This window comes from Ischnura elegans, chromosome 8 (genome assembly GCF_921293095.1).
Source record: "Ischnura elegans chromosome 8, ioIscEleg1.1, whole genome shotgun sequence".
In the NCBI taxonomy this organism is placed as follows: domain Eukaryota; kingdom Metazoa; phylum Arthropoda; class Insecta; order Odonata; family Coenagrionidae; genus Ischnura; species Ischnura elegans.
The window spans coordinates 111386048-111410850 of NC_060253.1; the positions used below are offsets into that span (position 1 = coordinate 111386048).

Consider the following 24803-nt stretch of genomic DNA (forward strand, 5'->3'; position numbering starts at 1 on the left):
ATCGTTTGGGGGGAGAGTTCATTTTTATATATACCTACCCAATGAGAGATGTCACATGCCACATTGATGCGAACCTCTCTTCGATAAATAACTATCAGTCCGCAAGCAATCGTTGTGACCGTGGATAATCTCCGCTTGAATATGCGCGATTGGGAGGCCTACACAGCACTGCAGACATTGCTGTTCGTATCGACGCTCGCCCAATTGGAGAGAAGTTGCCCCGCAGATGAAAGCAGACGCAACAGTCTGACAATCTCCTTCCACCGACGCTTGAATGATTCCGATGGTCAGTGGATGACCACCTTCTCTGCTCACGCTAAGGATGAGGTAGATTCCCCCGCTGGCCTGAGGATGGACGCGACGCACACCGCTGTGGAATGCAGCGGAATTCGAGACATAAACGTGGAAATCACGGTGCGAGGTGGGTGGACAGTGAGCGCAACTTCTATTCTTGAGAGGCACATACTTTTCGGTCTTTTTTTCTGTGAGCGGAAAAAATAATGTGACGGTTTCATTGGTCAACACTAAAAGAAGAGGATCATTCATTATGACGGGCCTCCACTGTCTTGTGGCTACAATTCTCAATTGAATCGCTATCTTCAGAAAGGTATCATGTCCGAGATGGACGATTTTTCCTTTTTTCTTTAAGTTGTTGGTAGGTGCATATCTCAACGTTTCCGACTAAGATGAAGTACCCCATGCTAATAATACCGAGCTGACCTGTTTCCTTATAGTAGGAAACGTTGTCTTGTACCTAACAAAAACTTAAAGGAAAATTGTCCAACTTGGACATGATGCCTTTCTGCAGTTATCGCTTCTATTATGGCTTCGACTCAGTCACCGTGTGACGGGAACCATATTCCGTATGAAACGCATAAACGTAAATGTAAGCGTATGTCGTGAGTGATTCCTTCCGACGCACAGTTGGCTGAAATCGAAAAAATCTGGCCAAAACCTTAAAAATGTTTGTTTTTGCATGGAATTTGAAACTTCTTTGCTCCGTGGCAATGAACACTACCAAAATGGCAATTTCCGTCTGTGCGGTTTATTTTAAGTAATAGGAACAATATCAACGTTTCCTTGCACGAAAAGTTTGGAAATATATTTTTCATATAGCATACGTAACTTCGATTCTATGATACGATAACTATGATTCATGTACTTGTCTACAACTTGGAAACTGAAATCTACCTTTCGGCCATAAAAATAAAAAAATGAGCAAATTTAATTTAAAGAAGCTATTTGTAAAGCGAAGATGTCGTTCTCTCAATAAAATATTCGATGAAAAGTGCCAATTCAAATATTTTCTTTGTGACGAGATGAAGATTTTTATATGATGTTTATCCGTGGAATATCTAGGAGTTAGACTCAATAATGATCGTGGAATAAACATATTCGAGAAATAACCGGTCAAGCTAATCGTAAAATGGGTTTTGTTTAAAGAATATTAGGAAAGTGCGACGACAAAGTGAGAGAAATTAGCTACTTTTCCCTCGTTAGACCACATTTGGAATACGCTGCCAGTGTTTGGGACCCTCATAAAAAAGGCTTAATAACAGAGTTAGAACGCGTGCAAAGAAGAGTTGCCAGGTATGTGAAAGGTCGTTACGAAAGTCTTGTTAGTATAACTGACCTCTTAGATAAACTCGGGTGGGAATCTCTGTCGGACCGTAGATTGAAAAATAGACTAAACCTTTTAGATAAATTCAAGAGCAGTGTCTTTTCTGACGAAGTTAACCATATCTTTCGGACGCCAACATACTACGGAAGATCAGATCATATAAATAAAATAAGAGAGATAGATTGTAGAACAGACAGATTCCGAATGTCATTTTTTCCACGATCAATAAAAGATTATAACGGCAGCAACAGAACTCGTAAATAGATTGCATGACTTGCAGTGTAGCCTACTAACCTATGTAAAATTAATGCATGTTTCTTAATTCAATTATTATTTCTAACAGCATATAGTAGTATAGTTTGTTCGTATACGGGAAATTTTTTGGACGGTGTGGTGTGCATGTGGGAGTCCAAATGCATGCTGCATGCTGGTGATTGATCACCCCCTGCCCAACACCCTAGAGGTGGCTCGCAGGGTATCATGTAGATGTAGATGAAGAATTCGACCGTTTCGCAGTTCTCATAGTTTTTCTCGTATTCTTCTTCACTCTTTCGACCATAGTAGCTAAAAGTTTATGCTTAAACATAATTTAATTATTTATTGTTGTAGTGTAATAAAAAATGAATAAAACGATATACACGCCTCGACCATATGGAGCTTCGGCAGAATTCCATACAAATACGTTGTATGGAGTTCCGCCGAAGTTCAGCGTTCTAACTCTTTTTGCGCCGATAGAATTATTATCAAGCTTGTGTATTGCCTGTCTCGTCTTAGTATGTTTTTTTTCAAATATTAAAAATTATTATCTTTAATTTAATAATTTTTTCCTTGCCAGGCAAATTGCCTTTAATAATACGACAATCATCGTCGCTAGCACATATTTTACATCATAACTGTAATAATCTGAATGTATTTTTTTCATCGTCTCCTTCTCAGATGTACCAGCCAACCAAACCACTTCGAGGAAAGACCGAAACGACCGCATAATGTTTCATCATCGCCATGGTCCCAACGTCGTCGTGTTCAATGGCGGATTGTCTGCACAGAGAATAAAGTGAGTGCATTCATAAATGATTTCAATACGGAAATTGGCTATTTTATCAAACGTTGACATTCTTGTTCACGTGTACTGAATGCGTTTAAACCCTCTGAAAATGAATTTCGGATATCGTCGATCTTATGCATATCCCAAAAAGTCGAGATACCAGACTTTAAAATGTTCTTCCTATCTTGTAAAAGCTCAATCGATTGTAATGAAATAGCTGGAATTGAAGTGAGGTAAATTTATTAGTACGCTTTATCTATATCATCAGGAACTCAATACATTTTTCACAACAATTTTTATCCGTATTTTTATGAGAAAAGTACGGTTGTTGACCCTCGAAAAATAGTAGCTGATTTTTCAACGCGATTTATTTTAGGTTTTCTTTTCATTAGGTTACGGAGTCTGTATAATAGATTAACGCATACTTGTAAATTTTCGTTTGAGAACGGAACTATTTTGCCATTGAATTAGTGCCATCAATTATTGCTATAGAAAGCTCTTCAATTTTCAATAAGGACTTACAGTTGTTAATAGGGACTTATTATTCTCCTTTTGATGTTTATTTGCCCCTAATTTTGAAGTCCGCTAGGCAGTTGAGAAGAGAGGAATGTGACGGGAGAATTCGAGGGAAAGAGGAAAATGATTCATCGTACGATGCATGCCACTTCGATCAATGGCGGAGAAACCCTTAGAAATGCCCGCGCGTCATGGCATGCATTGAATCGGCAAAAATATATCTCTATTTCTGTCCCATGTGAAAGTCTTGGCGTAGCTCACCAGGTGAAAAAGTTGACGCACGCAAATATGAAAACAATTGATCTTGTTTTATTGGTTTCAACTCTAAATTTCATCTACTGCGCCAACATACCGGAGGCGACAGCGCTTTTGAATTCCCTTCAAGTCCTGAAATAATGCAAATAAAAAGCGTTTATTTATCGAAACATTTTGGCACTAATTCAATCACTAAAATGTTATCAGAAATACATTTAAAAGAGTCGGTTCGTGTGAAATATGGGCTCTCGTGTTAAAGAATGAAGGAGTTCTTGTAAAATTTTGTTCAAATGTTTCCCGAGCTTATAAAACCGTAACTCAGATAAAGCTCTCAAAAGTACGAAGGTTAAATATGTTATGTCGAGTTTCAAATGAGTTTGAGGAAACGTAGAAATATAAATTCTTTAATTTGCAGCTTGTTTCATCGCAACCGATTGAATTGTTTCCGTCACACTTCAACAGTTAATGCTCAGGCTCATAGAATTTTTTTTAAAGGACAGAAGAGATGGTATGGTAATGTGCTTTGATGAAATATATTTTGATTACACTTTGATTAGTCCTCCCTAAAACATTGCATGCCTAGAATTAACCTGCAAGTTCCCATAAAATCCTTTAAATTAGTTATTAAAATCCAAAATAAAAAACGTGTCCTTACTAAACGATTCACTCACTCATAACCCAAAGCACTTAAGATACATGGACACGTAGATTTTAGGATACATACCTTATGCCATGCATACTTATAGATGTTCCTTATTACATGTATGGGCAAACTGATACAGAATTTTTGCGATAAACTATTTTTGAGGTTGTCTCTTACCCTTTAAGGTAAACATTTTGATTTTTATTATAAAAGCAATAAACTCCGTGCGGACCTTTTTATTGTCTTCTTAAGCTATCAACACCTCACATGTCCCTTGAAATTCTGTATCATTGTGCGTAATACTGCAAACGAAAATTTTGTACTTTTTTAGAGCTAGAATTTGCATGCTTCATTTTCTTCTAATTTTTGTATTTTTATCACCAAATGTTTGCCATTTTCCTTCCACATGAACAACAGAACTTAGAAAAACAACCATAGAGTCAAAAAGAGGAGAGAATACATAGGTACACAAGGGCGATATTGCTTTTATTTAAACCTCAGTGAGTGTAGTAAGACTGCTTTAATAATGTCAAAGTCATGTTTTAGCATTCCGTTGAATTTCAACGGACGCTATTTGTTTTTTTTATAATTGAATTAATAATAAAATGTGAAACCTCCAGATGTATACATTACAACAAGTAAATGACCGTTAAGCATATTCAAAATGCTATTTTATGATTATTTTCGCAGTTTGGAGAACTTCTTTAACTGTGCAGTCTTCACAAACAGACCTCTTAAAGATGATGAGCTGTTTGAAATGAGAGTTGACAAGAGGTATGCCGACAAATCCCACTGCCACGGAATTGGAGTGATGTCTCATTCACCAGACGATATAAAGTTTTATGACTCCATGTACCAAAGGTAATGTCCATTAAGCAGTAACAACTAACAAGTAACGACTATATTCTACTAAATTACATTCTTCATGCCCCAATTAAACTTTCAATAAACCGGATGAGGAATGTTCCTGTTGGTATTTATCGCTTTTATAGCTGCATACGTTTGTAATTTGAGTAATTAGAAAGTACTAAGAAGGGTCGAAAGGGAAAGACTTTTGGAAACTCTGGTTGGAAGACGGGAGAGTTTAAAATCGACCACCTGATGAAACACGATGGTCTGATGAAAATCATCCTTGTTGGACGATTGGTGAGGTCGGCGGAGGACAAGAAACAGAGTAGACAAGGTGATGGAGGATGTAAATGAGAAGAATTACGTAGGTCCTGGAAGATATGCCGATCGAAGGATTGAGTGGAGTCATGCCAATCTTAGGATTGGTGTCTTTTGTTGTCGATGGAGCACACTCAACAACTCCTTGACAACCTGATCTATTCTACTTATTCGGAAATATCCCTTACCGTGCACCTATCCTCCTGCGATTGTCTTCGTCAGGCTCGCGTTGTGGCCGGCTAAGTTGTCTCTATGTCTTAGGATTTTTGGAAGACTTCTCTTGTTCCGCACTCATCTTAGAACTTACTCATTACTCACTCCGTCGATCCATTTCATCTTCGTCATTTTTCAGCTGCACCACATTCTGAATGCTTCTACTCTTGACTTCTCAACCGCTTTCGACGTCCAAGCCTCGCTACCATACAAAAACATGCTCCTGTTGTATTTCAATTTTAATGTTTTCAATATGAAAAAGAAATGAGTTTCTCACAACTAAAAATTATGTTTTCAAATGTATTAATTTTACATTGAGTAGTCAAAAGTAGATGATGGTGTTTGGTTAAACTAACTCTGGGGAAACTTTGTGGTTCATAGTTGTCTGGAATATGCGCCGAATTCTTGATACCATTAAAACATTTTAACCGATAGACCTCGAATAGGCGTTGAAATGCGTGATAGTTTAACAATAATCGTAAGTATTTCAACCTATACACCTATATTAAGTGTGGGTTAATCATTTGAAACCAAATTATGAAAGCAAAGATCTTTAAGTCATCCTATCGGCAGAGCCGGCCTTAGGGCGGGGCGACCGGGGCGCCCGCCCCGGGCCCCGCGCTTTGGGGGGCCCCGCGTTGTATTAAAATATACGATAGTTTTGAAAACGAACTGCGTGATGGTATCATAACGGCGTAATTACGAAGTCTGAATTTGGGAGGGGAACACATACTTAGCCAGAGAGTGGTAGGGATTCGAAATGCTCGAGTTGGTAGATGGGGTATAGAGTTTAATATTTTAAGTGAAGGGCCCCGCACCTGCTAGGGCCGACCCTGCCTATCGGCATACGTTTCAAGTTTTTTTTAAATGACTTTAGCTAGTAATATTTTTCATTCATGAAAATATAGTCACAATAATTATTTTAATAAACATCCATTACAGTCAATTTAATTGGAACATTATAGTATTTTTGAATTCCAATGAATATTGTAGTTACATTTATCACGATACGCGCTGATTTATGTTTAGTGTATCCATTTAAGTGATATTTATTGATAATAATATTTTTTCAGCGCAGGGACGTGGATATACTACAATAAACATGTCTACGGAGGAAATAAGATCATCGTCGAGAACTACGGTACCGACGCATGTGGCATTCAGGTAAGTTTGACCCATGCTTGCTTGGCAAAGTCAGTCTACACGGCAAAAACAGACATTAACGCGCGCTCTCCAACCAGCGCTCCATTGTGAAAGTTTGTGTCGGCAATGCGGACGTCACTGTTGAGTAGCGACAGTCATTTGTTGTTGCGCCTTCCACCGCCAGAGGCAGCGCGCAACGTATCAACGCAACCCATTATTTTTAACGGAGTCGCCAACTTGACCGGATATATATTTTCTTTCAACACCTTCGTAGGTCCTTCCTCTGTAACTGTGGTGATGAATCAAACTCGTTCGATAAAAAAATTGGTGCATGGTGATATCCGAACGTAGCAACGATGCTTCAACTCCGCATCGAAATTTCTCTTACGTATCAACAAGATAAAAAAAAGCAATTCTTGCCATTAGGGCCCATTTCTCTTTTAAATTTCATCATTTGTTGGTATTATTCAAGCAGGAACGGCATAGATAATTTATCCTATGGAAATACGCCTCTTATTACGCCTACAGGTTTGATTCTTGACATAAAATAATTTATAAAGCAAAAATAAGTTTCTATAGAAGACTACGTTTTTATCACGTACTAAAAATAATACACTTAATTTTATACAGTCTGACAGAACATGTCAACATAAATTGCTTCGTATACAACATCATAATATAATGAAACTACTAAACACAGTGAGCTACAGTAAATTACGTTTTATTTGACGTCAAGAATAAATTGAGTGGAATATGCTCAAAGTTTTTCGTTGTACATGAAGTAATTTATCTAGGGACTCATAGAAAATGTATTGTATTCTTTTTATATTGCGATAAAAACGTAGTATTTTTATAATTTATTTTGTTTTATTATTATTTTTTTTCTTTTTGGATTTAGATAGATCTTATAGGCGATCAATTTTTTAATATACAGAACCACAATGTACAGAGCAATATTCTTAAGACCGATGATTATTAAAGCAGAAATTTCAATGCGAGTCATTGAGAAAAAAATATTGATTTTTGTTTATATAATTTCAAAACAAAAGAAACGCTCCATAATTAAAAATATCAACAGAAATACACATTATATATCCATCCAGCTGCTTAATTTAGCTAATAGTCGGCGAAATGTAGGCGAGTAAGGTTTCAGTAAGTAATAATTGAGATTGTTTAATTCAATTGTTGATTATACATCTAAGGGTTCGTCAAAGCTATTGATAAGTTGATCTCACAAGACTTCCATTTCGGTGATCGATAGAGAATTTTCCCACTTCCGTTAAACTGGGTCAAAGCAATACATCAGCCAAAAGGGCTTAACTCCAATTTTTACGCGCACAAGAGATATCGTTCACTTATTAAATATTACGAAACTGCAATTACGCTGAAACAGCCTGCCTTCTAGCTTTGGATACGTGACGTCGGCTTGGACACATAACACGGTGACACGGAGTGCCCTTTTAATTTGATATTTGTTTATTTCTTTCTGTTGTTTGGCAACTAGCAATTCTCATTTATTTTGGGAACTCTCAAAAAATTGTTAACTTACACTATTCTATTAGTATGCCTCTAAATGCTTATGTTCTTAGTCTGTTTAATTTTGGTCAATGGTGAGGCAATTTGATGATGGTGTGAGTTATTCTTTCTTTCAGCTTTAGTAAATCAAGGGAACCTTTTATTTTTACGTGAGATCCATTTTGGGCACTAGACAGATCCCTACTTTCAGGTGGGAGAGACGATTGGAGTGATGAAGAGAGCGAACGGAAGTCTTCATTTTTTCTACAACGGAATCGATCAAGGACCAGCGATCACCAACGCTCCATCCGTTGTTTACGGAGTCTACGAAGTGAGAGGTTTTTCTGCCATAGCAACCATTGTCAACAGGAAATGATCCGCAAGTGGAAAGGGGTAGCCATCATGGCTGGCGTTCCAGCAGGGAAGGAAGGAGCGATTCTTAACCAAAATTATTACATCAGGCTATTCTCACAGTGTGCTCGCCAACGCAAATAATTTCTCTTTCCTTGCGCCCAGATTTCAGCGGCATCAGAGCTGAAATCATACAGCATCATGTGACACAGTTGGACAAAGTTAAAAAAATTCGTAATGTATACGTTATAACTTCATACGAAATTATATGTCATATCTTAAGTATTGAATGGAGAATGGCTAAGATTCAAAGAGGTATACATCAAAATACTAATGCCAGGAATGGAAACATTCATTTACATTTACATTTACTTTCTCTGGCAGATATGGAGAACCTTATCCGGTGGGAAACCCGAAATAACTTCAACAACATCATACGCCGGGAAAATCTCAGATCTTTCTTAAGGTTAATGCATTTGTCAACTTTTGCCAGACTGAATGGTTCTTCACGAAATGGTCTACCACCACTCCACGACTCGAACACCTGGATCCAATTAAAGCCTAGTTCTCCGTGGAATTGAGGCAACATACTGCTTGACGTTTAGCCTATAGGTACTCCAGAAAGTAAGAGAGAGCCGTAAAATAATGTGGAATGTACTTGTTAAAGGTCATAAGTCTACAATTACATAAGCAATACTTAATACAGAAGGCCTAATAATACGTACTAGGCCTACAGTACTTAAACCTAGATATATATCTAACTAGGCCCACTTTCAGAAGTTCTCGTGCTCATCGTTTCGTTTACATCCGGGTCAGCAAATGCGAGGAGTGCCACCTGGTGATGAAAGATAGAACTTTAATGCAGACACCATTATTACTCGAATACTGTGGCAGAAGGTGGAACACTTACTGAAGAGAGCCAGCTGCTTGCGTAGTGCTGAGGAAAATTATGGAATATTCTAATTCCAGATTTTTCAAGGGCTCTCTCGCCCTTGCTGAAGTCACCTCAGACTGTTTAATTTTGCGCTCGGGCATTATTTTATCACAAGCATTAACTTTAAGCCATTCAAATTGTGAAGATTTTTTTCTTCAATGAAAGTATGTCGTAAAAAATCAAATAATGAAAAATATCACGTTGAAACCTTCGAATAATTATGAAAATAACAAAATTATCTCCAAAATTTCATCTACATAGTTGTCTTACAACTTACTCCACGAATTTCACCTTTAATGTAAATGTATACTCTTCATTATAAGTTACATCTGGCGCGTGCTCCTTAAAAACTATGTGGTAGGGACTAAAATAGCACCAAGTGAAAGCACAGGAAATAACAAAATATCAAAATAGATTAAAAATTAATATAAAACCGTCGTTTTCATTATAACTGAACAGTTTTTGTGAATATTTACAGATAATTACAAAAAAACAATTTTTTTAAAATGTTGAAATTGATGCACACCACGTTTTTGGATTTCAACGTAGTAGTCATTTATGTGTAAAATTTACCTGTGAAACTTATTAACAATCATCTTTGTGAAAAATTATAAGTGGTTATTTCAACATGGAAAAATTCCACTCCATCACGCTTGAAACTTGGGATGTAATGAATATGAAACCTTGGGTATGGTGCTTTATTTTCTTTTTTTCAGTTTCGATTAAAAACGTGGATTTTTTAATTAATTTTTATTTTTAAGTTATTGCAAAAATTTTTCTTTTATAATGACTTTTGAATAAAAGAGTGTTTTTTTAGATGATTTTTTAAAATCAATTTTAATATAATTTTCTCAATTTTTTTAAATAAAGTTAAGCCCATAAGGCGAAATAGTTTTCCAAGTAAAGAAGTGGCTAATTGCAAGCCTTAAACAATGGACTTACACAGTAAACTTTTAGGAAAAATATAAAATATACAGAAAAGTAACGGCCAAGCTACATAATATAATTTTTTGGCTAAGCTACGATTGCGAAGAAAACTGTTAAAATTGATGCTGCAGCTGAGCAATTAATGCAGATGTTGACTGCCGAATGTGGCGGTTAGTAAGAACTATAAATAGCGTACGAATGTATTATCATCTGGTTCTGATCTGAATATTTGATGGCTAATTGGGAAGTGATTTAAATTTGACTTGCTAGATTTTTCCCTTGGTAAGATCATGCAGATCAACCGATTAGTAAGGATTTGTTGAATGCCAAGATCAGCAATGCCAAGGCCTCGATTAATATACATGTAATATAACGTAGGGACGGATGAAAAATCGATGCTCAATGGTGCATAAGGGACCTCAGGGGTGAGTTCTTTCAAACAAACATGAGGATTGGTGACGAGTGATAAATAAGTCCGGGGTCTTGTTAGTGTACCTAGCGGCTCCCCCCTCAGTGGACACGAGTTCAAATCCCGGTAGTGGCGGAGACTTTTCTGAGACTGCTTGATCCCTGTTTGAGTGCTTTGCTGAGGGCACTTCAGGTTCAGAACTGCGTCCGTCGGATGGGACGTTGAGCCGTTGTCCTCTTGGCACCTTTCGTTGAGAGCAGGCTAAAGCCAACGTCGGGTTTCTCTCCACCCTTTCCTTCTTAATGGCGCGAATGAGCTTACCTATCGGTCGCCTAGTCCAAATATCATACAATACCGTAATGAATTAGCAAGATTATTGGTTTTTTGAAGGTGCTCATCGGGTCATTGAAATCACATGAAAAATTAATTGACCAGAAAAGTGGTCCAATGACTTGAATCCCGGGGTTCAATCTACATGGGAAAAATAAAATAATGATATTTTCCCTCTGTTCATAAATTTGTAGTTTATCAGCAGAGCACTTTGATATTTAGAGAGGGTCATGGGTCACAACCAAGCCGCTGACGGATCGGGTCACCATTTTTAAATCATGTTGCGTTATTGACCCGAATAAAAGCCATCAGGGATATTGCATGTGTCATATATATATATGTATATGAATATGTATATATACTCCTTCATTAATTCACACCACGCCATATGCGCAAACATACAAATAAATTCATAGAGTAGGAAAGAAAGGGATAGGAACACGTCGTTGAAATATATCCACTTTGGTCTTGAGATTTTTCACTCCGATTGCAATGCACGCCGTCATTTGGCTCTGCGCTGTACTCTGCTCTCTGTCAACGGGCGCGGAGCGGGACAGCGGTGCGTGCTGGCACAATGACACCAGGCGAAACGTTCTGAAAATTTCGTTCGACCGTCGCTTGAATGAGTCGGATGGTCAGTGGGTGACTAGGCTGTCTGCTATTGGTTCGAACTCCACGGCGCCACTGACGATTGACGCCACGCACGACATCGCAACTGACTGCGGAAGCAACGGAAAGGGTCAACATCACGTGGAGATCATCGTGAAAGGTATGTAGCATTAGGGTGGTCCTTATTTTTAAAGTTTTCGAATTTCTTTTGGGACACCCCCCAGTTTTGTTCCATTTGGTGAGAAAATAAATAGTGTAAATTATCTTAGGAATCGGATGCCGAGAAAACGCGCCGCATCGCACTTAAAGCTTAGAAATTTTGTGTTTTTTGGGTGTTTTTAGGACATAACTTAAGGTTATGTCACTCTCGGATTATTCTATCACTTTTCTGTTTTTTACAACGACTCTTTAGACTTTTATATTGCATCACTTCAAATATCTTTCATTTCTGCCGTTTGGTTCTCGGGATATCGCACCGAGAGTGAGCGCGCGCCACCCCAGGCAACACTTTGGGTGCCACGCGGGTTGCATACTCTCAAAATGTGTTCTCACCCATCGTAAAACCATAAAATTCTTTAGATAAACTTTAAACTTCGTCAATATAACCTTGAATACTATATTAATCACAATCACGATACATATTACATTGTAATATGTATCGTGTTTCCAAAAGTGCTCCACCCATCGCTTCCGTGAATTCGGGGAAAACACTCATTAGGGTTGGCACGAGAACTCTGATAGGGAACTGCAGTTCTATCCATAGTTTCCGGGTTAGGTGCGTCGAAGTAGATTTCCGATGACGTTTTGTAGCCTATGCTGGCCATATCTTTAGATCAGGTCTGAGTGACGATGGATGGAAAAGTCCCTCAACATATATAATAACCAACATATACATATATATATATATATATGGGAGAAAAAAACTTTGTATAAGTTACCTTCCCTATGCTGTTGCGGCAAAATTCGTTTGTCAGTATAGTGACAGCAAAACTCACCGCAGCCTGAGCAAATGGCGTTTGTTGCCTCTGCTCCGCCAAGCAAGCAATAGTCATTTGCTGACCGCTCGACTGCATTTTCTCCGTGTACAAATGCGATTTGCTCCGCCAGACGTCAGACTAGCTGAGGTAGCCAAGGTATCTGCTATTTCGGCGTTCAGTTGTTAGTCCAGCCTAGCGGTTTGCTCGGCCGGCGGAAGTAACTGTAGCGTTGGCATGCCTTATTTTAGCAAATTATCGGTGCTGATGACAAAATGTAGACTGAACACGTAATGGGGTTTAAGATCTAAATAACAACAATGTCGTTTGGTCTAGGAATCAAACATTTAATGGCATCAAACATAAGGAAATACATATCAATATGTGGGAAAAACTAGAAACTAGTTACATACGTAACTGAGAAAAGCATAATTGACAAGAAAAACAAGTACATTACAACTGTAGATACAACCCTTAAGGGTGGTATCTCCATGCTAGTCACAAATGCATCATATTTACAGTTAAATTGCATTGAAAAGGATACATATATTTACATTTATATGGCATATCTCAGCACTACATATTTTTCCCCATTTGCCATAGTGAATGCATAGAGTGGTAGAGGGTCCAATAGCTTATTCATGCCAATGCAAACCCACGCACTAGAGTGAATGACCTCAACCCTAGAACGTGCTCATTCAAGACTAAGTTCTTTAGCTCTACACAAATGAAAATTGGCATGTCATCTATTAAGATAAACCTAATCTCTGCAAATGTTGGACACAAATCTTTAGCACCGGTGACAAGAACCATACCTGGTTTATATTTAGTTCCCTTATACTCAATCCAGCTTGGAATTTGCACCTTTCTATCTCTTAGACTTGCTGGGAGAGTATGATACCATTCAACAAGACCGTTTACTTCTAGCATATCGCCAGGACCATGAAGCGGTCTTGGTAATATGCCTTCATTGCAATATATAAAGGTATAGCTATGCCATATACATATAAAAAATATCAATATACCTCAGCAGGGTGACCTACCAGTGGCAAGACCAATCAGCGATGAGAACCTCAATTCGGCTTGCTTTTACGGATTAGTCTTTTCCAGGTTGTGTTAAACCTATTCCCATCATCTCCATTGGCATTTTCTATTAGTTTTTAAATAGCCCCCGCGCAGCTAACCCGGAAAATTTGGAGAGAACTGCAAACTGAGAAAGCCTCAAACAGAAATCTGGCAGTGTACGTCGACGAAGACAGTTTGCGACGGAGCTGGCATTGAACGACAGGGGAAGGAATCCATCGGAAGGAATTTGGAAGCGAGGCATCTGATTTTCATTTTGCCAGTGCCAAAGGCGATTCTCCCTCCCTCCCTGGATTTCGGTTGGAATAAGAAAAACAATTGGCTCCTCAGACTCGGTAAATGACATCACTGATGCGATGAATATTGCACACATTGGAGGGAATCACGTGACTCAGTTCTGAGTTTACATAATTTCAGAATCTTTTCCTCTGATTTTTGATTCTTCGATGAGTACGTTAGCATTGATGATGACTCTAATCCTTGCGTCAGTACATTTTTTATCGGATTTTTTTTCACCCGGAGTCATTATATTTCGTGACTTTTTTTAAATCATTTTGTAGTTCACGCATGGGAATAAAAATAGGATCATCAACGCTTACTGCTTCGTATAGAAATATCAAATTTATCTTAAACTGCCGCGGGGATCGAATTCTCCCCCTTCAAGAAAAATTGTGTTTTGAAGAATAGACGTTTTGTATATGACGTAATCTCCGTTTCAAAGGTAAAGTCTGGGCTCTCCTTTGTGGAAGTGTTCCACAAGAAAAGAATTATTTCTTAAATAATTATGCGGTTACCATTGCTCTATTTCCAGCAATACTTTCTGTCTAGTATAAGAGTACTTTGGATCCCTGAATTTGATTTCCCAACAGTTTCTTTTTCTCCCAAATTGAATAAATTATCCTCAAAGTTGTCTTTTACTGGCCATTACAGGTACTATGGGGGGAAAAAAGTATCCCGACAAAGTTTGTGCCGCCACTATCGCTCCGCGGGATAGTGGGTTCCTTTCCAGTGGGCTGTTATTCTTTGGTCAGTGAGGGAAATTCAAACAAGGCAAACCATTTCTTATCTTCGTCGTCCAAATACGCGATCGACTACCGAGTCTCCCGCAACCCAGAGCATGACTGGCGATGAACTCCGTAGAATTTGAGGCGCATTCGACGGCATCATGTGCGCGCATTGGAAACGCTCCTCTGAATTTTCCTTCGCATATCTCATCGAAACAACAAAAATCACTATGGGCCATAGCAAGCTTTCCCTTAACGTAAACAAGGCAGTCAACGAGAATATTCCATGGGCCACGCATTTGAATGCAGTTGGTTTTGAAGAAGTTTTAGCTTTTCCGGAAGGACTGCCGTGCACATTGCCAGAACGCGTCGGAGAAGACCTCCACCTGAGAAGTGACCGGCTAGCTCCTAGGTTTACAATCGGAGATGTTGATGCTGACAATAATACATCAAACTGCTGCTGAGATTTCGAATTTAATGAAAGGAGATACATTGTCCCAAGTGAAGTGTAAATTCATTGGAGTGTTTTTTTCGTCCACATTAATTTAGATATTTTATTTGACCCTTATCTATTGTCAAAAGTAATTTGACACCAAAATAGCATGCAGTTTTAATTTTTCAAAATTGGTTTCCCAATACATTAAAAAGAAAGTGAGGTATCAAATTGCAGAAAATAAAGTTTTTTGCCACTAGCTAGGAAAAAATAATATGTTAATTTTGTTTTGCGATTTATGGAATTTAACTCGAAAAATTGTGTCTATTAAATTTGTAGCAATCATGTGCATATCATTGAGAAAATTTTCAATCGCAATTGACGCACTAAAACCTTTTAAAGTGATAATTGTCTAAGGCGTATTTTTCGCGCTGATTCCGAATCTGTGCTTAGATTCTTTCAATCACATTTAGTTTCTTTAGGACAGCTTAATGTATATTTTTGCTTTTACGAAAGTAGAAATTTAATTCATTTATGTATCGTGAGAAAGTGAGTGTGTATGAGAAAGTGTAAATAAAACTTTCCTGCCAAAACATGTTGTCCTACGATGTCATGCGTTCCTATTCTGTCAAGCTATGTTTAAAATTGTACTATCTTATCGTTTTGTTCAAAGCAATGCTGCCTCAGCTGCAACTTCACATCAGCATGTGACCAGCTGTAGGAGCGAGAAGATGTTTGATTTCTCTGAAGATAGTAGAAGATAGACTTTTGTTGCTCGCAAGAAATTACAGCTTATTACAACGTAATCGCTGAGAAGTGGCTTAGCTTTAATCAGAATTTAGGCATAGATAGTGCGTGAACCATCCTAATGACTTTTATTACGTATACGGTGAAATTACTTTTAAGGCTCAAAGGTGGAAAATTACTCCCTTTTCCAGACAGGGCTATAAACTTTATTTTTACTGCCTGTTGGGTGGCCAAGATAAAGAATGGGATCCCCATGTGTTGTGTGGCACCAATGTAGAGCTTCTTACTGGTTGGTCGAAGGGAAAACGTCATAAGGAATTTGCCGTCCCCATAATTTGGCAGATCATTGTTCAGACTGTTATTTTTGTTGAAAAAATGGAAGGAATTATAACGAAGTCAAAACACACTGTAAAAAATCCAGACAACTTTGAATCAGCGATACTACCGTTCCCTCACTCCGAAAATTTACAAGTGCCGAAACCAATGGAGTATGTTAATCCTAGAAAATATTCAGAAAGTAATCAAGAACATGATAATGAAGGATTCGGAAACTCGAAGGACCCAAATTTTGGACCGAGTAAATCTGCTGTACCTCGTTTTATGACGCAAGAGGATTTAAATGATCTACTTCACGATTTAAATTTTATCCTGAAAGCATGGTAAAATATTAGGATCACGATTTAAGGGTTGTAAATTGTTGGATCCAAATTCGAAACTTTTGATGTCCCGCTCTCGCCATGACGAATTTGATTTGGTTTCTTCACCAAAACAGATTTGCTTTTTGCAATGATGTTCTCTCTGTTATGGATACTCTTAATTTCGAATTAAACACAGATGATTAGCGTTTGCTCATTTATTCCTCCTAGGTTATTTTAAAGGCTAATCTCTTACATAATGGCAATGAACTCCCATCAATACTGTTAACTCATGAAACTGAAATGAAAGAATCTTACGAGAATATGCAGTTACTTTTAGAAAAAAATTACCACCAAAAATATACATGGAAAATTTGTGGCCACTTAAAGTAATTGTAATGTTACTAGGATTACAGCTTGGCTATACGAAATGTTTTGCTTCATCTGCGAATGGGATATCAGGGACAGAAAAAATTGTTGCTTGAAAACAATGTGTCCGGAACGTAAAGAACTCGTCCCTGGATCCAAAAATGTCCTTTTTCAGCCTTTGGTTGATCCAAAAAAATATTCTTTTTCCTCCTCCTATTAAATAAGGACTTTTTTAAAATTTTGTTGAAGCCATGGACAAATATGGTGCTGGTTTTACTTACTTGAAACAAAAAGTCGTTCAATTAAGTGAGATCAAATAAGGAATATGTAATGGGCCACAGATTAGGAATTGAAGGATTCAGAATTTCAATAGCAAGTGAGATCAATGGAGAAAAGCGCGTGGAACGCATTTAAAAATGTATCGGGACATTTTTTAGGAAATATCATGGCAGAAAATTATCATGATCTGGTGGCTATGTTAATATAATTAAATTGTACCAAAATATGGGCTGCAATATGAATTTTAAAATCTATTTTCTCGACTCAAACCCTGCCTATTTCCACCAAACCTAAGCGCTTTTAGAGATGAACAAAGAGAGGGTTTCGAACAAGATATTTTACATTTGGAAAAATAGAACCAAGGAAATTTCAGCAACATGTTATCAGATTACTGATTGACACTGAAAAGGAACTTACCAGATGCTAAATATATAAGAAAATCCTACGATACTACGACTAAGTACCTATTTTTCACATTTTTAAAATCACGATTTATTTGCTTAAATATTCTTGAACCCTTATTTAGTTCGGTTGTCCTAAAGAAAGTAGACGTGATAGAAAATATCTGAGCCGAGATTTGGAAACAGGACGAAAAGCACCTCAAGGATCATTCCACAACATCTCTAGGTTAGAAAAAAGTTTTTTGTTGACGTTGTTATTTAGGGTAATTCCTGATGCTCAAAATCGCTCCTCGCCATTGCTGCCTTGCAGATCACGTCTAGCGAATATTTATCCCGTAAATTTTCAGAGACGAGAAAATGAGGAAGTGGAGATGGTCTTTCAGTGAATTTTATTACGAGTGCCGGAGTAGGAGCGAAGAAGGAAAGGAAATGAGGGTTAGAGCGAGATAGCGGGTAAAAGTAAGGCACTATTCCTAGGGATATCAAATGCGCCATCATTGTAGAGAGTACGAAATACGTTCGAGCCTCGGTTCGAGGCAGGCAAATTCACCGTCACGACCTTGGTGGCTGAAAAAAGACCGTATTTGAATTTCCCTCGTCTCTTTCCAAGGATTATATACTGTTAGAAAGGGAACCCATTCTCCTGCGAAGCGATGGTGGCGGCACAAACTTTGTTGGGATACTTTTTTCCCCCATAGTACATACATTTCATCACTAATGAAGTCTAACGTCTTTCCTCTCTTTCCTCAGATGGAGGTCCGAGCCAATTGGAGCCAAAGGAAGATAACCTACATTTCCACCATCGCCACCATCACAACGTCGTATTATTTAACGAAGGAAAGTCGGCTAAAAAAATAGAGTGAGTAATTTCTTAGTCGAGTCGCACATTCAACACAGATATGGATTTGGGAATTTCTCTCTCGTGATCAAAGGCCCCGTAATAATAAAATTAATTTTGAACGTCTGCTGGTTTAATGCACAAATATTCTAATTTAGCTAAAGTTTCGCGTAACTTTTCTCAATTCCTAATTCCGACTCAAAGTCGAAGCGATTGCCACGTCGAGACCTGTCTTGAGTCCCAACTCAATCGGATGCAACATGTTCCCCGCTTCAGCTTTTAAAATAAAACTCCTGTCATAAGTATACTTCCACGTGAGATATTATACTCCAGTAATGCCTGTTTTTAATGAGCATGTGTTGATGAATAAAAATAGTTTATGCAAATGCAGTAATACGTAAATTTACTACAGTTTATCCAGCTCAAGTGAGTTGAGTTGTAGTTAGTTCATAAAATTCAATCTCTCACTCAAACTCAACTAGAATCTGACATCTGAACCACCGTGGTAGAGTGAGTACTCAATGTTGAGTTAGGTTCTGGAATGAGGCCCAAAAAAGAAATAATCACGACTTTAAAAATAAATTAAGTGCCTTACTTGCTTGCAGTTTTCCCGGAGAATAAATCTAATGAAACTCTCGCGGCGTTCCAGCTCCATGCCGACGTCTTGACAGATTACTCTGCCGCCGTCCTCTAATGTTGGGTTATCTGGTATAGAAATTCACCTTGGACGGGAGATGCCTTTGATGTGTAACTGGTTGGCATACCGGACTGGAATTCTGGAGACCCGAGTTCGCGCACCCGCTAAGCCCAGATATATTTTTTCATGGCAAATTTCTCGCTAAATGTAAATTAAATGCGTAAAATTAAATTCAACATTTCGCGCAACATTTAGATTAAATCTCTTCGTCGGCACATCCATGCCGCTGCAGAATAAACTCCATCTTGTTGATAAAATGATTCTCTGATTGACTTGTACCCCTGTCAAAATATTTTGGGAATTGACGGAACAGCCTGCTTTTGTAATCGGAGTAAGAAAAGTGTATTTAGAAAGAGCAAAAGTTACCAATAAGAACAACTTAAAAAATCACTTCTATCAAATCTACCGTTGCTTTACAATTCAAACAGAAGCTTGATCGTCACCCGTTGCAACATAGCGTCCCAGGGACGGAGCTGAAATCTTCCACCTGGCAATTTTTCTCCCTGCGCCCATGATTGTGACACTATTCTACCCATAGCATTTCCCCTGTCTTTGACTAAAAATTCTACGCCAGCTTTAGTTAGTCTGCATTCAAGCTTCTCTTATTCGTTTCAACACCATTGGTATAACTTTTCTGCCGCAGCTTGCAGGACCTCTTTCACGGAACGGTGTTCACCAATAGACCTCTGAAGGACAACGAGATTTTTGAAGTACGTCTTGACCAGAGAACCTCGGAAAATGTTTACTGCCATGGAATCGGTGTAATGGTTCACTCACCCGATGATGTGAAATTTTACGATTCTATGTATAGGAGGTAAGTTCTAACAACACATGGAATTAGCGATTAAACATAGATTCCGATAAAAATTCTTTATTAAAAATGTTTTATTAAGTTAATTTAATCTCAAATTTACATAAGAGTTAACTTTTACTCGTTAAAATTTTACACTAAATGATTAAAAACTAACTTTAGCTAATTTTATTCGTTTAATTTTGTTGAATTTAGATCTGTTTGAAATTGGATACGAATTTTGGCCAATAGGGAAAGAGAAAAATGAAGCCGTATTGATTAATGAAATGCAGTTGCGCGAGAATGCATTGAATAGGCTGCGGCGAATACATCCAAGTGTTGAGTGGATTGGCCGTTTGGAAGTTTCGGAACGCAACCACAGAGACGAGAACACACGAGAACACTCAGAGACTATGTATGTATATAGGCCTTAGTAGTCGACTAAGTTAGTCGCCCTACTAGCGTGTTTTGGCGGAAATCTATGAATAAGGCCGAAAGTATTTCTGAAGGAGTCGATCGCACCTCCACGTTGGACTTTCGATGCCACTCGGACACCAAAGGAAATGAATCCGTCAACGTCTTGCTCGCAATCGCTCAGAAGCTCAAACAAAACCTGACTTTCGCGGATAAGTCGTCGCCTGAAAGAAATGAACAGAACCCGAAGGCAGCCAGTCATCAGCTCAAAAAACCTATTTGGATTATTACGATTGAATTTGGACCTATTTTTTAAAATGAGTGTTCCAAATCCTTTCAATGTAGTATTTATATGTTTCATGACGGTCGTAAATGGTTTTTATTATGGCTTGCATTGTCATCGTCGTCTACAGTCATAAATCCTTACATTGGTTTGACTTAGCTCCTAACTAAATTCTCCTATCGCCTGATAATTTTACCATTGGCATAATTCATTTTATATAGTCATACTCATTTTTCATCGCCTGCTCTGTGACTGTATTGTAAACATTTTTAATTTGTTTTGAGATGAGTACCTCTATTTATATTTGCCCAAAAAATTTGTAAAAATTGTCAAACTGAATCCAGGCAATAAAAATCTAATATTAATGAATGATAAATCAACTCAACTATTCCTAAAAAACGATTCACCTTGGTAAAGTTACGGTTTCAATGAATGTGAAAAGGCATTGGCACGCGGATGAAAGTTGATTGGATGACTTCTTTCAGTATACGTATTTTATAGCCTGAATATTTTTTATAGAAAAGATTTGCTCTATACTTCGATTTGCTTTGAGTTGGTAGGCCGAAAAGTGACTATTTTTAGGATCAAATTTGTCTTGTGCGGGAATGTTGTCTACTTACATCAGGGTCTGAAGTACGATTTTTTAATTGGATGATATTATCCATTGCCGACCGAACCCTGAAGTTTAATTTTTGAAGAAAATTCATACTAAATTTTGCATACAAAAATGCATACGAAGTAGCAATTACAGCAACTTAGCCCATTCCAGAAATAGCCAATGATAATTATAACTTTTAGCATTTTATTTACGAAGTTTAAAGTTTATATAAAGAAGTGTTTGAGTTATTTTTTGTTGGGAGAATTTGTTCGGCAAACGCAATTTACTGCCTGATATTTTTCTAGCAAAGGGACATGGATTATTTATGGTAAATCCATATACGGAGAAGATAAGAATCTGATTCCTAACTACGGTGCCGATTCCTGTAAATCCAAGGTGAGTACGTGATAAGCTAAATGAATATCTGTGCTGTAACCTTAGATGGCTTTGCTCCACAAGTCGAAAAATATAACAGTTTTCTATGACGATGTTAAACGTTGAGCCAAATGTCATATATTCCGACAATAACGCCAAGCGCTTCCGCAATGGCTAGGAAGATTTATTTTCTTCCACATTTCAACTCATTCTCTTGTTCATTAAATTTTTGGAAGCGTCATGTCGTCTACAAAATGCGTTAGGTAGAAGTATATCTGAATTAGTAATTCTAAACAGCTACTAAAATAATAACTCCTTGCGCACTGGCTTTTAGGATTGATGAGAACATGAGTTTCTACAGTGAATAATTAATATTTTTTTATGTTTGCGCGAAGGTGATAATTTTATTGAATTTCGGGGTGAATCTGTGTCGCCTTATGTGAAGAATATTCTTCCAATCAAAGAGAATTTGCGTGAGATTTTTAATGAAAATGGCGCAGAAATTGGTTATTTAGATAATATTTTAAATGCATGACCATTGTCCTGACCTACTGAAACGAGATTTACGGAGATCTTAGTTTTTGATCACACCATTTGGAAATTATTTCCGTCTTCTTTGCTTTGATATGATTTATTTGATTCATGAAAGTTCTTCGGGTACAATAGAACCTTCCTTCATAAAAAGATGATCGTTTAAACATAAAAATGGCGTTAATTTGGCATAACAATTTTCATTCCCAGATATTAATTGTGGTTTATGCTATGAGACAAAGTGAGCATATGACTAGGCGGGATTGTTCCACTTTTCCCAAAGAAAAATATACCAGACACCAGGATATAATTAGAAGTTTAACTAAATATTAAATCTTTTCCGTAAAGTAAAATGTATAGTTACGAGGAAAGAGAGTAGAATTTAGTTTTTTTTAGCATATTGTTTACTATAGCATACAAATCTAAATGAGACCAAATTGGGAATCCAAAAATTGAGGGTATCTAAGTTGTATATAGTCTTGGAGTTCACTAGGGCCGTGTATAAGTAAAATCAATTTCCCCTTACAAGGCCTTCCTGCTGCATTTCATATTTCGTTGTAACATTCACATCTCACCGATCCAATTTAGTTGCATTGTAGTTTGAGGTTAGCCTGCTACCAAATAGAAAGTTCACTGAATTTCAATGTCATTGGCAATAAGGAAATGAAAAAGGAAACCAGCATGAAACATTTTTGACGATACAAAAGTTAAAATGCAGTATTTATGAGTAAATTAGCCCAAATTTTTCCATTTGGGTAATATTAGATGCACAGTAACAACCATCAATAAAAGACGACGGATATATGAATTTTGGCACGATATGGGAAAGAAAAAATCTCATCATACGAAGATAAAGTCAACCGACGGGAAAATTAGGGACAGAGGGTGGCAGTAAGAGCAATAGCTGTTGAAGAATGTCCCCGGGAATAAAATCATGGAGGCATGGAAATCATGCACGATACGACAATATTATGATAATTTTCTAGTGGAATCTCTACGCCAACGGGACTTTCAAAATCACCACTCACCTGATTAGCGAGCTCCCGTAGGAATCGTTAAAAAGTTTCATCGCTTACTACAGCATTCTTACGCAAAGTTAGAGAAAAATATACAATGATATAAAGTCGCACGCCTTTTCTTACGCGGTTATGGAAAACATGAATGTGTTATTGCATCACCGGGAAAAAAAACACCAAGAAAATTGGCACATGAAAAACACGAATTTCTTTGTAGGACGTGGATATGAATTCGATAAAATCGCATAAAAGGTTAATCTCAATCGAAAGTTAAATTCTGATAACACAACCCCTAACTTACTGCCGTTAATGTGTCTATTCTAACAATACGCATTTTAATCGTTGGGACCGTCTGACAGCTACGGTCTGAAAAAGACATACATGCATACCACGGAGCTAGATGAATACAATCAATTCTTTTCTTGGGCAGTCGTGTTGGGAAAGTTGGATAGTATTTTTAATGGAGCATTTGGTTTCTTCAGGTTGGAGAAACGATTGGAGTGATGAAGCGAAGCAATGGGAGCCTTCACTTTTTCGTGAATGGCGTCGACCAAGGACCTGCCACCACCATTGCCCCTTCCACATTATACGGCGTTTACGAAGTGAGAGGATTCGCCACCGGAGCCACAATCGTCAGCCGGAGTTGACAGGAAAGAAGCACGATACTACTCGCACATTGGTATATGACTGACAGAGAACCGTTTTTAAGGAACATATGTGATTCAAAACTATGAAAAATAAATAAAAAATTATGAATATAATCTTTTCTGGGTCATCCCCAATTTCTCCATTAACAAATGAAGTTATGAATTTTTAAGCGTAATATTTACAATTCAAGTAATAATCTCCGAATAATTGTGATTCAGTAACTCACTTATCTATCTTCCTTATCATTATTTTGAAAACAACATGCACGATTTCACATTAAATATTCGCTAATGACCGTTATAACTATTATTATTAATATAAATGATTTCTTCGAATCGATTTTAATAGTAAGTATAAAAAATATTATTAACGGTCGACAATCCGGTCGAGTGGCAATATGTTATACCATAGAGTAAGTATATACACTATGGTATAACATAGAGTAAGTATATACTCTATATACTTACTCTATGGTAATACTAAAAGAAAACATAAAATTTCAATGGGAATCACATGAGTGAATAAAAATAAACTTTACCAAATGCCTAGTAATAGTAGAAAATTAAGAAAAAAGTCCCTTACAATTCAATTTTTAAAATATCTTCCCATGACGGTCTTTTGATTTCGCGGGGAGGGTTCCAAAACTACGAATAATCAGGTCAAATGTAATGACCGCTCAAATCTTATATCCACTGAGGCGGGAAAGAATATTTCACAGTGTTTGACAGCTGCTCCGGATGGTCTGTTTCCTGCTCAGGATTTTCTCTTGGCAATTGTTTCGAATCTATTTGTGATGTCCCTCCACGCAAGATCACAGACTTAGATGGAATTTGGGAATGCCATTCGATCGCGATTTCTCTCTCTATTATTTCTCTCTCTATTATTTCTCTCTCTATGATTCGAATGGCATTTCCCTCCTCTCCTCCAGTGCGCTGAACTTCCTTTCTCCATAATTTTATCCAGTATCAGATGAAATTATAAACGCTTAAGCGCAGAGATTTGCATGATAA

The 24803-nt window shown here is 37.5% G+C and overlaps 2 protein-coding genes across 2 annotated transcripts; both read left to right on the forward strand.

The window, feature by feature from the left end:
* Positions 1-56: 56 nt before the first annotated feature.
* Positions 57-10148, forward strand: LOC124163967 (neuralized-like protein 4). The gene is made up of 5 exons (XM_046541104.1): positions 57-421; positions 2558-2675; positions 4771-4941; positions 6534-6624; positions 8330-10148. The coding sequence occupies exons 1-5, from the start codon at positions 142-144 to the stop codon at positions 8492-8494; spliced, it is 825 nt and encodes a 274-aa protein (XP_046397060.1). The 5' UTR covers positions 57-141; the 3' UTR covers positions 8495-10148.
* A 58-nt stretch (positions 10149-10206) lies between these two features.
* LOC124163968 (neuralized-like protein 4) lies at positions 10207-23903 on the forward strand. Its single transcript, XM_046541105.1, has 5 exons — positions 10207-11838; positions 18354-18462; positions 19782-19952; positions 21529-21619; positions 23628-23903. Exons 1-5 carry the CDS (start codon positions 11562-11564, stop codon positions 23790-23792), a joined length of 813 nt encoding a protein of 270 aa, XP_046397061.1. The 5' UTR covers positions 10207-11561; the 3' UTR covers positions 23793-23903.
* Positions 23904-24803: the final 900 nt, after the last annotated feature.

Bases quoted from the DNA above. Each gene is read 5' to 3' on its own strand.
- LOC124163967 (XM_046541104.1), top strand. From the start codon at position 142: ATGCGCGATTGGGAGGCCTACACAGCACTGCAGACATTGCTGTTCGTA. The intron at 2,676-4,770 runs GTGAGTGCATTC...TTATTTTCGCAG, and splicing joins TTGTCTGCACAGAGAATAAA to TTTGGAGAACTTCTTTAACT. The intron at 6,625-8,329 runs GTAAGTTTGACC...CCCTACTTTCAG, and splicing joins CCGACGCATGTGGCATTCAG to GTGGGAGAGACGATTGGAGT.
- LOC124163968 (XM_046541105.1), top strand. From the start codon at position 11,562: ATGCACGCCGTCATTTGGCTCTGCGCTGTACTCTGCTCTCTGTCAACG. The intron at 19,953-21,528 runs GTAAGTTCTAAC...ATATTTTTCTAG, and splicing joins TACGATTCTATGTATAGGAG to CAAAGGGACATGGATTATTT. The intron at 21,620-23,627 runs GTGAGTACGTGA...TGGTTTCTTCAG, and splicing joins CCGATTCCTGTAAATCCAAG to GTTGGAGAAACGATTGGAGT.